Below are 15,566 nucleotides of genomic sequence, written 5' to 3'. Positions count from 1 at the left end.
TCCAGCCTTTATATCCTAGCTTGATCACTGAGGTCATCTGCAGGAGCACCATTGCTCATTCCCCAATTTGGCATGGCTCATTTACTAGCAACCAGAAACTGAGCCTTTGGTTTCACCAGCCTGGTCTGCAAATTGAGATGATGATGATGATGATCTGGCTGGGCAGCTTCCAACAGAACACTAAAAACAGAATAAAACTTCAAACATTAAAAACTTCCCTAAACAGGGCTGCCTTTAGATGTCTTCTGAAAGTCAGATGTTTCCTTGACATCTGTTGGGAGGGCATTCCACAGGGCATGCCACCACTACCGAGAAGGCCCTCTAACTGGTTCTCTGTAACCTCACTTCTTGCAGTGAGGGAACCACCAGAAGGCCCTTGGAGGTGGACCTGTGTTAGGAGTGCATCTTCTATTTTAACCTTTAAGCACCTGTTGAAAACTTTCCTATGCCACAAAGCTTATGATGGCAATTAAGAACATATCCTTTTATAATAGCTGATCTCTGATTTTAAACATACATTTTTTATTGTATGGTTTTATGTATGGTTATTGTGTACTGCTTTAATGTTTTTTTATGAATACAGGTAAGTATTTGTTATAAATAGTAAATAACCAGACCCAGCCTGTCTTGCTTTCAGCAAGTCAAGCTATTGGTCCATTTCTGAAGTATCATCTCAATGGCTTGCCAGGATTTCAGACAGGGGTTTTTTCCACCCACACCTTCAAATTCCAAAAATCTCATATAGGACCTTCAGCATGCAAGAATGCACTCTTCCATTGAGTTGTGGCTGCTCACAATTCCTATTTCTCTTCTAGATCTATTCACATATAGCTCTGGAGACGAAAAGTTTGTCCAGTGCAAAACTGTTTGCAATCTTCCATCTAGCTAGGGATATGTGCACCGATCGCCACCAGATTGTGACAATGTATTACTATGACTTACTGAACTGCAACAAGCTACCTCATCTGAAGACATGTGTAGCCAGATACTTATCCTTAAAACTTGAAGCACTGCATAGTCATAACTATTGTTTTTGACAGCCTAATCTTCTGATAAGGGACTATTCAGGTGTTGTACAAAATATACTTCATTCTGACAAAAAGTTCCAAGATCAAGCAACGGGTATCAGTTTTGCATAGGGAGGAAAGAAAGCAAAAAAAAAAGCTGTAATTAAGTTGTGACAGTGTGCAGATGCCACCAGGTTGTTCATGAGTATCTCTGAGGAAGAATTTATTTGAAATGTGTTGGGCTCAATCTTAAAACTAATAATAACCTTGTTCACGTTTGTGGTCTCCTTTCTTCTTTTCCTAAATTCACACGTAGCCTAGCTGGGTTATATGCACATGTTCACGCTGCATGACCAGATCAGAAGATGCTTGCTGGTAATTTCTTGATGCAGTACATTATTTCCTACACAGATACTATTTGTGCACTGAATCACTTGATTGGCTAATTACCATCTTGGCGCAGACGCCTGTTGAATTTCTTGCAGTGGTGTTTGAGCATCTTTAAGCAATTGCTAATTTAGTTAATTAGATACCAAGAGGCACTACTAAAGCAAATAATTTACTTCCTTGAATGGTTTGTGTTTGGCACACGAGAATTATTTGGAAGAACTTGCAAAAGAGTTATCAGACTGAAAAGGTTAAATTTTGCAGCAATAGATCAGAAAGTAGATGATGTAGGCCAATGATCAAAGAAAAAACTGCATTAATCTCTTGCATCTTCCTCATTTCAATGAGCGAAAAGATTAAAAGTAGCTAATAAAATCTGTTCCTACACAATCAACTAATTACTGTTAGAATCTTGCAAAATGCTTTTCAAAACTCATTTGTGCTAAGGAAAAATATATGTTTTTTCATTCATTGCCATCTTTATGTGCATTTTTTGGAAGAGGGCAGAGATATGAGGTGGGGAATCCAATCCAAAACTGTAGAGCAATTGCATTCTTATATGGTCAGATGGTTGTGTTCCTGAATAAGGTTATGCTATTCCTGGACTTTAAAAGATACCAGGAGCTCCTATGCTGAAAGGTTGCTCTAGTTCTCTGCTGTATGAGAGTTTCTGCAGCCGCCTTCTTCCCCCTTTGCTGATGTGTGCATAACTCCATACTGCATACTGCAGCATGCAAAGGAGGATAAAGGAACAGAGAGGGAACTACAATAGGCTGAGATTAAGGTATAGTATGAACCCATAACCTGAACTCATTTTCGACAACACAACCTACCAGAGCAACCATGAACTTCATACCTAATACTACAGGTATGCTGACTTTTGATAGTCAGCAGAAATAGCTACAGTTTCCTCTTAGGAGTTCACTTTATCTGTTGGAGTAAAAGGTACACAGGCACTGCAAATTAGGTACACAGGTTCCAAGCTTTGGAACAAACTTCAAATTCCAAAGGCAGCACCCCCCCAGGCCAAGAGTCAGACAGAAGACCACCCGCATAACCTGCTGTAGAGCTGGGCAAACCAATGTGTTTCTGGCCCATGTCACTTCCACAAATAAAAAATGATATGGGAGAGAAAGGATTTAAGAAAGAAAATACGGTTTTTTAAAAAGCACCTTAAACTGGCATAAATAACTTGGATTTGTAACTTTAGGTGATACACCTTGTCTGTAAGGGACGCTCAAGGAATTCAGCCTACAGCCTTTTGATGACAGCTAGTGCTGGTTTTGTTTTGTTTTTTTAATAGCTTTAGTGTATACAGTGGTACCTCGGGTTAAGTACTTAATTCGTTCCGGAGGTCTGTTCTTAACCAGAAACTGTTCTTAACCTGAAGCACCAGTTTAGCTAATGGGGCCTCCTGCTGCTGCCTCGCCGCCGGAGCACGATTTCTGTTCTCACCCTGAAGCAAAGTTCTTAATCTGAAGCACTATTTCTGGGTTAGCGGAGTCTGTAACCTGAAGCGTATGTAACCTGAGGTACCACTGTACTTATTTTAATTTGTATTGAAATCCATCCTGAGCAGATCAGAAGGTGGGATATGAAATCTACATTGTTATCAAAACTCACCAATGAAATAGTTGTTTCCTAACACAAGCATTTCCTCTGTCAGGACAAGTCCGCCCATTGCTTGCAGAAGAGTGACACTTGTGGCATCTATAAGCGAGCACTGCTTGAATCTTTCTGTTGTGACCTTCCATAACAAGATAAGGGAAGCTGTGGCATCTTGTCTTATGCTAAAGAGAGGAGGAGGAGAGTCAAAACACTAAACACAACACATGGAATTTTTTTTAAAAAGGTCTGAGCTTATTAGTATATCACTCAATAATATAAAAAGGCAATAATGATCCAGAATCAAAAGATGGCTAACTTGATGCAACAAGTATTTGTAATGTATTTCCCCAAGCATTTGACTCCTGAAAGAGGTCAGGATGAAAACCAAAGCAAACATTAACAGAGCAATCGACCTACTAGGAGGCAGGAGAAAGATCTACAGAGGAGTCGCTGCTGCAAAGGAAAGCTTTGGAGGCACTTTATTCCTTTGTTTATGTTTCTTCCTGTTCCAGCCAATGGAAGGGAATTAACTAGGCCAGCTCTAATCATAGGCCCATTTGTGTGGGCATTGGACTATTTAAAAAGTCCACCCCGGGAAGGTTTCTTTCAACAGAGAGAGTGAGTGAATGGCTAGAGGGCTGGACTAGCTAGGAAAACAGGGTTCATAGCCCCACTCAGCCAGGAAGCTCAATGGGTGATTTTGGGCCCATCACTGTCTCTCACCCTAATCTACCACACAGGGTTCTTGGATGTTGGAAGTGGTTGGATGCTTTAAGCTGCCCTGAGCTCCTCTGAAGAAGGCTGAGAAATAAGTGAGTGAGTGAGGTCCTACGGGTAAATAGAGGTAAAGGAGCTGAATGAACAAACAGCATAAGGAGCTAAAACAAAGGCTGACAGAAGAGGGAGACAATGGGAGTTAATTTGAGAATTAGTACCAAACTACATGTTCCATCGTTCACATTTCAACTGGATCAGGGTCCAGCTGCATCAGTTTCCAGCTGCAAAGTGCCCTCTGGCAGCTTTTACTTTCCCCAAAAGGTGCTGTCTGCAGTAAACCAAACCTCTAGGGGCAGATTACACCGAAAGGACCGCAGCTCAATGGTACAGCATCAGTTCTGCATGCAGAAACTCCAAGGTCCAGTTCCCAGAATCTCCAGGTAAGGGATGGGAGAGAATCCTGTCTGAAACCCTGGAGAACCACTGCCAGTCAATGTAGACAGTCTCACACTGTACTGTGTACAGTAAAATGTGGATACTCAACATGCAACTGAACTGTTGCTGGACCACATTCCAGTTTAAGGCCTTGCAGCTGTTTATTTATTCAAAATAGTTGAAGTGTACTCTTTAAAAGCAGCATAGATGATGTAACATGTATTCTGGCCTTCAGAATCTTCAGGGGAAAGAGGCAGCAAAGGCCTGGACGATGAAGGAGAAGGCCGGGAGGCAGGTTTCAACCAATGTGGCAGCTAACATATTGAGTCCTGAAAGTGCAACAGGGCTTCACCTTCCTCCCTATCCCACCCAGCCCCCAAATTGGATCGGGGGAGTCAAAAGAAGCCCTGGAACAGCACTCAGGGAGAGGAGGAAGCAGCAAGGCTTGCACCGAGATCTCCTTAGCGCTACAATGAATTCCACGCGCCAAGTAGAAAGAAGGGGAGAATCTGGGAGAAGTCACATCAGGCTAAGTACAGAAGTACCGTATGCTATTTTTAGGAAATTAATGAATAAGTTAAGGAAGCTTTGGAAGTATGAGGACTGTAGGCAAGAGAGCCGGAGAGGAAGGAAAGAGGGCTAAATTTGACAATTGTTTCCTTTTAAGTCCCTAGTTGTCAATTAATAATTAATTAATTACTTTCTGAGGAGCACAGAAAAATTAATGGCCCATCTTTTCCGAAGTAGCAATAGTATGCCACAGTAATATCCACAGTCACTCAATTACAGCAGATTAAGAACACAGCTTTAATTAAATCATACTGTTTTGACTTGAATGCAAATATTTAGAGTTTACTTTTTTATATAAAAAGCAATCACTCTTCATCTGCATTGTTGTTAGGTTTCCTGAAGGTCAAATTTCTCACTTGTGAAAAGAATGTTTTTGTCTTTTCATCATTCTTCCCTCTCCAAACTGATCGTTCTTTCATCACCCATCGGCCTTTTTACGCCAAGTGGGCTTTGTAGACATTCTTGATCAAATCATTCCCCTCAGTTTCAATGGGTCTCTGTCTCTTTCACTTCACCTTCCTCCTCTACTTTTTCCACAACAATGAGTGCATCAATGAGTATTTTGGAAGGTTCTGTTGCAAACACAGTTAAATTAAGAGGTGAGACAAGTACTCAAGAAGCAGAATCTATAAAAGGTGAAATCCACCAGCTCAAATTGGCAGGACTTAATTCAAGTAGGATCCAGCCACTTCAAGCAAATTCTAGCAATGCACCTTGCCTCCATCACCTTTTCCCCTTTCCCAAACCAAAACAAACAAACAAAAGCCCCTTATATTGAGAAAGGAGGAGACAGACGGCAGAGTTCTCCATGCACAGTATCCTTTACTGCTGGGTATCATGGGACTTGATCTCCTCTTCTTTTTCCTCTTTTGGTTGACTACAAATCCCATAACCCCTAGCTAGAAATGATGCCTTCTGTAACCTGCTCACCTCCTTTCCTCTTAAAGAAGTGGAACATGTAATTTGCAGATGAGAAGGGGCTCCACAAAGACATACATTCATTCACTGTGTTTAACTCACACTTTTTCCCCCTTAAGGAGCTCATGGTTCTCCTCCTCCTCCTCTAATCCTCAAAATAAACCCTGTGAGGTAGGTTAGGCCAAGAGGCAGTAACTAGCTCAAGGTCATCCAGTAAGCTTCATGACCAAGTGGCAATTTGAACCCTGGTCTCACAGGTTCTAGTCCAACACTCTAACCACTACACCACACTGTCTCTTTTCTGTCTGGAAGAGAGCCATCTACTTGCTGTTACCACCATCCTCTTCCCCGGAAGTGTGAATCTTCTGACTTCAGCAAGAGGGGAGATAGCAGGGACAAGGGAGTAGCAACAATTATTTTTTGTATTTAATTGGAGCAATTTAATCTGGGGGTGAGCAATGAGTCTTCTATTACCAGTTACATCAGAGATACCATGAAGCTTGCTCCCTAAATTTCTGTGAATTTTCTTGTTACCTCCAACATATTCTTATCTTGCAGTACTGATAGCAGTAGAATACTTGCTCATCCCCCACCTCAAAAATAAAGCAGGGTGTTCTAGTGTTCTGATCAAACAGTTTTAAAAAAACCCTACTTGTTACCACTCCTGGATAAAACACCTGAGAATAATGAGTTCGACAATGAAAATTGCTTTAAGCATATCTGTATAATAATTCTAAGGTGCAGCAATTTCTTACTTTATAGATGTATTCTGTGGAACTTCAAAAGAGATTAGGCGCCCCCCACCAGAATTATTGGAGCTAGCATTGCCACAAGCCACATCAGGGATTATCTGGAAGTGGGGAAAAGAGTATTTATCAGGACTTTTCATATGCCCAATGCTATTTAAACAGTAAAAATAATACACAGAAAAACTGAAATTGGTATTCACCAACATAAACAAATTGCACAAAGTCTTACAGTTTAAGGGAGTGATGGAGAACCCTCCACCCCATGAGCCTAATTAGGTTTGCCAGCCTTCCCAATTTGGCCAGCATGGCCATTAGGCCAGCCAATGCCCACCAGTCACTCACCTGACACCGTGTGACTACAGACATGGGACAGATAAACCTGCAGCTGCAAAGGAACAAGTAGAAACCTTTCTGTGCATTCCCAGTTGTCCCTTGTGCAATGCATATTCATTAACAAATGGAAACAGCACTGAATGGAAGATACGGCTGAAAAAGAACCATCAGGAGCATGGTCTACCCCAACTTTTCCCTTTCAGATGTGACTTGCCTTTGATGCAGTTCAAATTTGTTGCCAAATGCCAATCATGTCAGTCATATGCTGTCACAGGATTGACCTCGCCCAATTGTAAATGTGGCCTGCGGAGGACTGGTCACTTCTACATCTGCCCTAACTGAAAGTAGCTCTCCACCTTTGGTCTAAGGGCCAAGATAGATGTGATGGAAACTGAGTGAATATAATTCATCTCTCTCTCTCTCTCTCTCTCTCTCTCTCTCTGTGTGTGTGTGTGTGTGTCTGTCTCTCTGTGTGTGTGTCTAGATAGATATGGGAGAGAAGCAAGGTTGTGGGTTTGAATTACCTACAGGAAACTACTATTTTCACCTGAAATATTACCTTAAAAAAAAATGTCTGAAGTTCTGTGCTTTAACAGATTGCCTTTAAACTTTAACTTTGCCTTTATAAGGTATCAGTCAGTCCTTTAGAAAAGCATAAATGGATTTTCACAATGTAATACGCTAGATACCAAAGAGATTGCAGCACAGCCCTTTTAACAGCAGGTAATAGAAACTCATGGGATTTCAGGAACTGTAGCAGGAACAGCTGATAGCATCTCTCAGCTATGCTTACTATCGCATAGAGTTTCAACAAATCACAGATAGCAATGCTCTGCCACCTGATCCCAGCAACAAAGAAGCCTGTTATCATTTTCCCAGCGACAGAAAGCTTTCTACCAGGGAAAAAAGTGGAGCCAAGAGAACCTGCCAACGAAATAAATCCATGACCTATGAGTGCATCTCATTGCAAGGCAGGTTTTCAGGCAAGAGTCTGTTCCTCCGAACAGCACTGTATTTAGGGCATGCGGATGGTTCCCCCACACAGGGTGCTGAGCAAAGTGGGGCGCAAAACTGAGAAGATCCATTTGGGGACACAAAATTTTGACCTTGCACAGGGTGTCATGGCCTGGTTGGATACAGAAGATGGCATGAGGAACCTGGGGAATCCCTAAGGAAAGAAGGGGACTGGTGGTGGGATGATGATGATGAGTGGTCAGAGGGAGAGAAGGGAGAAGGGATAGCTCAGCTGGTTAGAGCAAGGTGTGAATAACACCAAGGTTGTAGGTTCGATCCCCGTATGGGACAGCTGCATATTCCTGAATTGCAGGGAATTGGACTTGATCATCCTCAGGGTCCCTTTCAACTCTACAATCTATGATTCTATGACTGGAAGGAGGTGTCGGGAATCTGAAGAGGTAACTGGGCTTAGTGAGTGGGTGGAGGGAATGTTTGTGGCAGAGAGAAGTCCAGAATCCGGGGCAAAAGCTGAAGCAGGAGAAGAGGGAGCCCAAGAGGCATGGGTGTCTCTCTCTCCTGCTGCAATCAGCTCCCCTCCCCCTGTCTCCCAGAACCAAGAGATGCATAAAGAGGGCAGAGGAGAAGTTAGCTTCACACAAGCACCGTCTCAGAATGCTTGGGGAAAACCCTGGAGAGGAGGGGATCCTGTGGGGAGGTGAGGACCTTCAGCCTCAGCAACCGCTTCATGTCAGGCAAGATCTGCCAGAGATGCTGTGCTCCTGTGCAGAATCTATTCTTGCTAATAAAGAGTTAACTCCAACTTGCTTGGTGTGATTTACTGCTGGCTCGCTCCTGTCTTGGGGCACCATATTATTAAAGAAAAACAAAGTCCCCAACTACTCAAAAAACGATTTTACAAAACTAGCTGATCAATCAGATTGCAGGTGTAGAAGCAATATGGTACAGATTGTGGCACCCAAAAACACATTTTCAAAAGTAGGAGGTGGCTTAGCTTTTGAAAAATGGGGGTGGGGGGGACAGTACTTAGCTAACTGGGAGCCACTGCTCTATGCGGTATGGATAGGTTATACCAAGGGAGAGATTTAAGAATGGGGTAGGATAATTTAATTGGGTTTCCTTTAATTTGCTTTTTGAAAAACTTCTATACATACTGGACTCAAATCAGGTACAAGATCTTGGATATATATTGGACTTGAATCAGGTACAAGCCTGTACCATTACAATATGAATAACTATCAGAGCTGTGTGCATTTTCTGTAGAATGGCATTTTCTCTTTCCCTTGGTCCCAGTCACTCTCTTTGCACCCATATGGCATTGTGAGCATTAAGTTGCTTGACTCCTAGCCCATCACTTGCTTAGCAAGACTCTGCACTTCATATAATGCAACAAAACATTCCAAGGAATTTATATATTTATAACTTAACAACCATTCGTTTGGTAGTGTCCTGGTCATTAAAATGAATTAATTAGAAGATTTTTTTCTATGCTACTTTCCAGACTCTTTCCATATGCAAAGTCATTTATATGCAACTTCCGAAACGACTTGGCATTTTTGTTGTTGAAATAAAAGGTCTTACCTCTACTTCATTCCATTTTAGATCCACAACTTTCTGACCTTCCTTTGGTTCCCATGTAGGCAGCGTCACTGTTGCTTGCGACCGTGGCAAGACCATGTCAGGCTCAACAGTGGCCAATACTGGCCTGTTTTGGATTGGTGCCTCTGACTCTGTCCAGCCAGAGACGGGAGGACTGTAAAACGAGTGCTCACAGTTTGTACCTTCGTAGCCTTCATTACAAACACAGAGATATCCACCAGCGTTACTGCTGCAGTTGCCATGGTGACAGGGATTGCTGGCACATGGATCTGAAACAAACTGAAGAGAAACAATATAATGAATCAATTAATACCACAACCTCAGCTTTGTATGTTCAACCACTAATGGTAGTTGACTAATACTCATTATGTAGCCTAAAGGACTTCAAAGGCTTTGCATTAGAGATTGCATATGGTTCTTTGTTCACACTTCAGTGAATCAGTTGCCATATTCTAGTGGGTGCCATAAGGCAAAGTAACAAGCAAAGATTTGGCTGAGATAGGTAGGAAAGTCCTAAGAAAGGAATGCTGTGGAATCGTGTACTATTAGGAAGGTTTCAGTGTCTAAAAATGTAGTCTGCTGGTTGTATGTACCAAAGGAAAAATCATCTAGGTATCCTTCCCTCTCGCTCTTGGCTGAGTTAACTGAGGGTCACAGTGATATTTCTGATATGACTCTACCCAGTCACTGATACTCTACCTCTACAACCCCTAGTTACGGCCTTGCCTGGCATGAAATTCAATAAATAAATAATGGCCTTGTGTTGCATTTCATTTTCAAAACTGGTGCTGATGAAACAATTGCTAAATTTCATATTTGTTTCTATGGAAAGCACTGCTGTGGTTTAAAAACCTATTTTTAAAAAAATAAAATAAAAACTGTTTTTAGAGCTGAAAGGATAATAGACATTGCTTGTACATTTAGCTGATTCATCTATGTTTTTACAGGTCATGAAACCACTTGATCCCTCTTGTGGAATCAACACCAGTACACACTTCAAGAAAACCCTTCATCTATGTACTCCATTCTAAATAGTGTAGCAATTTCACTAGTAATGTTTAGAATATAGGGCACTGTATCCCTAAGGAAGAGCTCTCAAAACACATTGGGACCAATTAACAAAGAAAGTGTTTTCAGTGCACTATTCTGCATCATCCCACCTATTTCTTTATTTTGGTACCTTCCCCCACTTTCTCCCATTGTGTAGGATCCACATATATGTATCCTAATCTCTCTCTCTCTCTCTCTCTTAATCCATTCTCCATACTCACATCAAAGGTGAAAGCTTTCCCTTCTTTCCATCGTTCTATCATTGCAAGGAATTTTTTGAAATAAATAAATGGAACTCTTGATGAATGAGCTTCAGTCAGCACAAGTATGTATTAGAAACCAAACAAAGTCTAATTCAACAGTTCAACATTGCAACTTTGCTTCTGTGTACATGAGATCTCTTTTAAGAGATTTAAAAGTTCAAATTTGCAATGTTCAAGCAGATGTCATTGCCTTTAATGTTCTGGAGACCATGTAATTGCTACGCAGAAAACAAACAAACAAAAAATGTTAAAGGAGATCTAATCCAGATTTATGAAGATGGTTTGTTTCTGTCTTTTTATCATAATCCAGTAAGTACTTGAAGATGGTGTTGCTTTAGTTTTATTTATTAAAAAAACCCACAAAATCACAGTGAGCAGAAACAGGTTCGGTAATTTGCAGAATTCAGATTCAGGAAGTAGCAGCTTTCATCTCGTAAGCATGAAACTTTGTAAACTTCTGTCATTTAACATCCTTATGATGAGGCTTTTTGAACCAGGGCATTTCACAAGCACTGATAAATAATATTTCGCCAGAAATGCTAACATTAGGAAATATTATGCCTGGCTACGGAGCTTAAGGAAGAGGATAAGGAGAAAATAATTAAATTTTACAGAAAGAAAATGATCTGTTGGAATATGAAAAAAGTGAATGATGTTATTTCTTCATGTAAGAGCTGCAGATCTTTACAGGGTACAATATGCTTAGGCAGTCCACCTAAAGCCTCCTCATAATAAGCTGTACTTCTCTCAAATATGACAGTTTCTGCCAATGCTGCTTAGTACAAGGCAGCCTCATTTCTGAGGATTTCTACCAGCTGCTAGGCATCCCCTACCATCTCCATACTGCTTTTCCATCCTTCTTCCTCTGCACGTAGCACCCCAACGCTCCTCCAAAGTCCCATGACCCAGTGTCCTGTTTTGGCATGGCTGTGCATTAATCACATATTCCCCTGAGCAGTTTTTTCTCAACACAAATCAGTTATTAAGTAACAGCTGAATCATGCACAAGTCTCTATCCTATTTCCTGGATGGCTTCAAAAGAGGATTAGTCAAATTCACAGAGGATAAGACCACCAGTAGCTACTAGCCATGAGGGCTACCTTCTATCTCCATTGTCAGAGGCAGCAGGCCTCTGAATGCCTGTTGCTGGTTATCACAAGCAGAGAGAGTATTGCTGCACTCAGGTCCTGCTTGTTGTTGTTGTTGTTTAGTTGTTTAGTCGTTTCCGACTCTTCGTGACCCTATGGACCAGAGCACGCCAGGCACTCCTGTCTTCCACTGCCTCCCGCAGTTTGGTCAAACTCATGCTGGTAGCTTCGAGGACACTATCCAACCATATCGTCCTCTGTCGTCCCCTTCTCCTTGTGCCCTCAATCTTTCCCAACATCAGGGTCTTTTCCAGGGAGTCTTCTCTTCTCATGAGGTGGCCAAAGTATTGGAGCCTCCGCTTCAGGATCTGTCCTTCCAGTGAGCACTCAGGGCTGATTTCCTTCAGAATGAATAGGTTTGATCTTCTTGCAGTCCATGGGACTCTCAAGAATCTCCTCCAGCACCATAATTCAAAAGCATCAATTCTTTGGCGATCAGCCTTCTTTATGGTCCAGCTTTCACTTCCATACATCACTACTGGGAAAACCATAGCTTTAACTATACGGACAGGTCATGCTTACAGCTTCCCAAAGGCATCTGGTTGGCCTTTGGCCTGACCTAGCAGGGCTTTTCTTATGTTTTTGTCCCTCCAACGCCTCACCTTTTGTCATGAGAAAGATATTCATGGCCTATATAAACACTTCCTGTTGTTTCACAAATTTAAGTAGACCAAATACTCGATAAATGCATTTCAAGCATCACACACACACACACACACACACACACACACCCCTGCCCTTCTTGTCCTCATATAACCCGTGTGCTCTGAGGCACAGCCCTCTTTCTGCTTTCACCTCAAAATCTGATGCCCAGATGTGTATGACACATCTGGGCACAGCGTTTACCAGCCACACAAGCCCCAAACACAGAATATATATCAACCTTTGCATGTGCCACCCATCAGCCAGCCATGACACCAGACTCTTGGTATCCTTTCCTACTTCTCCACCATATGACAGACAAGGCAACTTTTTCTGTCCTTAAAGCCTGAGTCGGTGTGCTTTTGGCTGCTGAGCTCACTTGACTGCTCTTAGCCACTCCCATTCATTTTGATTGGGTATGTCCAGGTGGCTTGTGCCTGAAGGCTAGTGTCTGAGATCCCAGGGTGATTTGATGAGCATTGGAAAGGAGACAGAAGGGTGAGAGGATGACATGCATCACGAGATGGGGAAGTTTTAATGTTTGATGTTTTACTATGTTTTTATATGTGCTGTAAGCCGCCCAGAGTGGCTGGGAAACCCAACCAGATGGGCGGAGTATAAATAATAAAATTATTATTATTTTAAAAAACGTTAAAATACAAAAAAGGGGGGGAAACATATATATATATAAAGGGGGGGAAATGTTTTTACTAGCTGATAAAGCACAACTGTGCCCACTCTTTAGTTAAATGTCTGCTAGCTAGGATGCAAAGAGCATATCCTTCTAGTTTATACCTCTTCACTTACTTGAGGGAGGAGGGCATTGGTAAAATGAACATGTGCCTAGGTTATTTATTCTTTATCTAGTCCAGACTTGTAATCCATTCACCTGGTCATGTGCAGCCTCCATGCAACCAAGCAGAAAAGCTACTGAGATGTATTCCGAGACTGACTTTTCTGGGTTTTCAGTTCCTTTAGGACAAAGATATGCTACAAGTTACTGATGTGTAGGTAAGTTTGGGGCAGGCTGAATAGTTTACAAATATTTGGGCTACTAGTTTATTTGCAAGGCTGACTTTGTGCACAATGCCAGCAACCTAGCAAGTCAATTACAAAGCTCAGCTCATTTAGAAACTCTGCTTAGACTTTCATTTCAAAACATTTCAAAGTGGGCAATGTCGCACTAGTATATGCAAAAGGCATGGTTTGTGAGACACTTTGAGCAAAATGTATTAGCAAATCATGTTCGTATAGTCCAGCTACGTAACAATCTCAGTTTTTCAGAAGCACAAATAGATGCAGCATGTGCTCTGTTGTCTGTTTCTGTATTTATCCCTGGGTCATCTGACTGTCATCTTGCATGTTCTACTTAATAGATACGGTGGTACAAGGCAGCAGCTGCAGAATCTAGCTGACAAAGCAAGAACTGGGATGGGGGAAGAATCACAAGACAAGTTTCACCCCAATTAATATGAGGTTTGCAGACAAATGCACACCAATGTGACCTTACACTGCACAAGAAGTTCTTTTTCCAAGGTGGACAGAATGCAAAAAAAAGAGTAAAGTACAATTACATTGCCTATAGCAATTTTCTCTAGCTATTCACACTGAGTTGGAGCCAGAGATGCTCTTGTAGTCATAAAAGGATCTCTTTCCAGAATGGAAGAGACTTGAATCCAATGGAGTTTCCATGAATGAAAACTCCTGATCCATCACCAATAAGCAGGTCCAAAAGTCTTAAGTGAACTCACTCCCTTTCTATTTTTAATAAAATGAAAAAAGATGTAAATAGGTAGTTATGCTGGTTCACACCTATAATGTGGTAAACCAATACTCTCAAGTTATTTTTCTTAGAGCTCCTGGCCTTCAGCTGATGAGTCAGAATCCAAAGCCCCCAACCTAAAGCGAATCACATCAGTGCTACCTCCATCACTTCTATGTGGGGTCTGGGGTTTGGCTAACCTCCTCACCCCCCACCCCCCCAAAAAAAAACAGAACAAGAGAGAGTAACCAGCATTACTATTACATAAACCACAGACACACCAACTGTAAAGCCATTTCTGCCTGTGAGTAATGACGGCCAGTCTAAATCAATTTTTAAAACATCCTTCTGCCAAAACTTCCTATAAAAATGTATGGTCAGTCAGCCTTCTTAAAAGCTCTGCCATCCCTCTGGTCCATTCTGCTCCCCTGCCTGCTTTAGCCAGCTAGTTCAATTTTGCCTCTCAGCAGGTGTGAGATAAAGGCAGGTAATCAGTGCAGCAATGGAAAAGAAGAGGTGCAATGCTACAAACTCCCTTGCTGCTGCAGTGCTATTAAATAGTCCATATCTCCTAACAAAGAAGTAGGAATTCTCTACATTAACAAAGAACTAGGAATTCTATATATGTAAAAAAAAAACACACAAATCAACAATGCTCTAAACCAGTGATGGCCAAAATGCTCTAAACTACAATTCCCATCATCCCTGACCACTGGTCCTGTCAGCTAGGGATGATGAGAGTTGTAGTCCCAAAACAGCTGGAGAACCACGTTTGGCCATCACTGCTCTAAACCATCTTGGCTGTGAATCCTGAGGGCTCTGATCCCTGGCTTGTAGGCTCTTCCACCTGGTCCAGGAGGGGAGGGCCCAGACTGACTGGAGCTAGAAAAAGCTGAGGCTGCTGAGGGTTTCCTCTTCTTGGGCAAGGTTCTTGAGTGGGTGGTTGCGAATCAGATTCAGCCACTCTTGGAGGAAGCTGATTTTCTAGATCTGTTTCAATCAGGGTTTAGGCCCGGTTTTGGCACAGAAACTACTTCAGTCACCTTGTATGATGACGCCTGTTGGAAGAGAGGCAGGAAATGTGTCCCTATTAATTCTCCTTGACCTCTCAGTGGCTTTCAATACCATCAACCATGGTGTCCTTCTGGAGTAGCTTCCTGAGTTGGGGTGGGTAGCACCGCTTTGCAGTGGTTCCAGTCCTACTGATCCTGGTCCGACTGCACGGCCTGCCAATTACCGTACTTTTCCGTGTATAAGACTAGGTTTTTTCCATAAAAAATAATGTAAAAAATTAGGGGGTTTCTTATACACTGATAAATCTCCCCCCATTTTCTTACATCTGAGTCCTCAAAAATAAGGCGCGTCTTGTCTTACAGACGGGAAAATACAGTTGTTCCCAGCCC

General features: G+C 42.0%; 1 protein-coding gene across 1 annotated transcript in view; it reads right to left on the bottom strand.

Moving 5' to 3' along the window:
* DNER (delta/notch like EGF repeat containing) overlaps window positions 1-15,566 on the bottom strand; it is a 110,325-nt gene that overhangs the window by 46,978 nt on the left and 47,781 nt on the right. The window contains exons 2-4 of the mRNA XM_081006892.1: window positions 9,281-9,577; window positions 6,398-6,492; window positions 3,018-3,184 (exon numbers count right to left, since the gene is read on the bottom strand). Of these exons, the coding sequence (XP_080863018.1) occupies window positions 3,018-3,184; window positions 6,398-6,492; window positions 9,281-9,577 (559 nt within the window). The remainder of the gene's footprint in view (window positions 1-3,017; window positions 3,185-6,397; window positions 6,493-9,280; window positions 9,578-15,566) is intronic.

This window comes from Podarcis pityusensis, assembly GCF_964106645.2.
Source record: "Podarcis pityusensis genome assembly, chromosome: 5".
Lineage (NCBI taxonomy): Eukaryota > Metazoa > Chordata > Lepidosauria > Squamata > Lacertidae > Podarcis > Podarcis pityusensis.
This window is presented reverse-complemented; position numbering and strand designations above follow the sequence as displayed.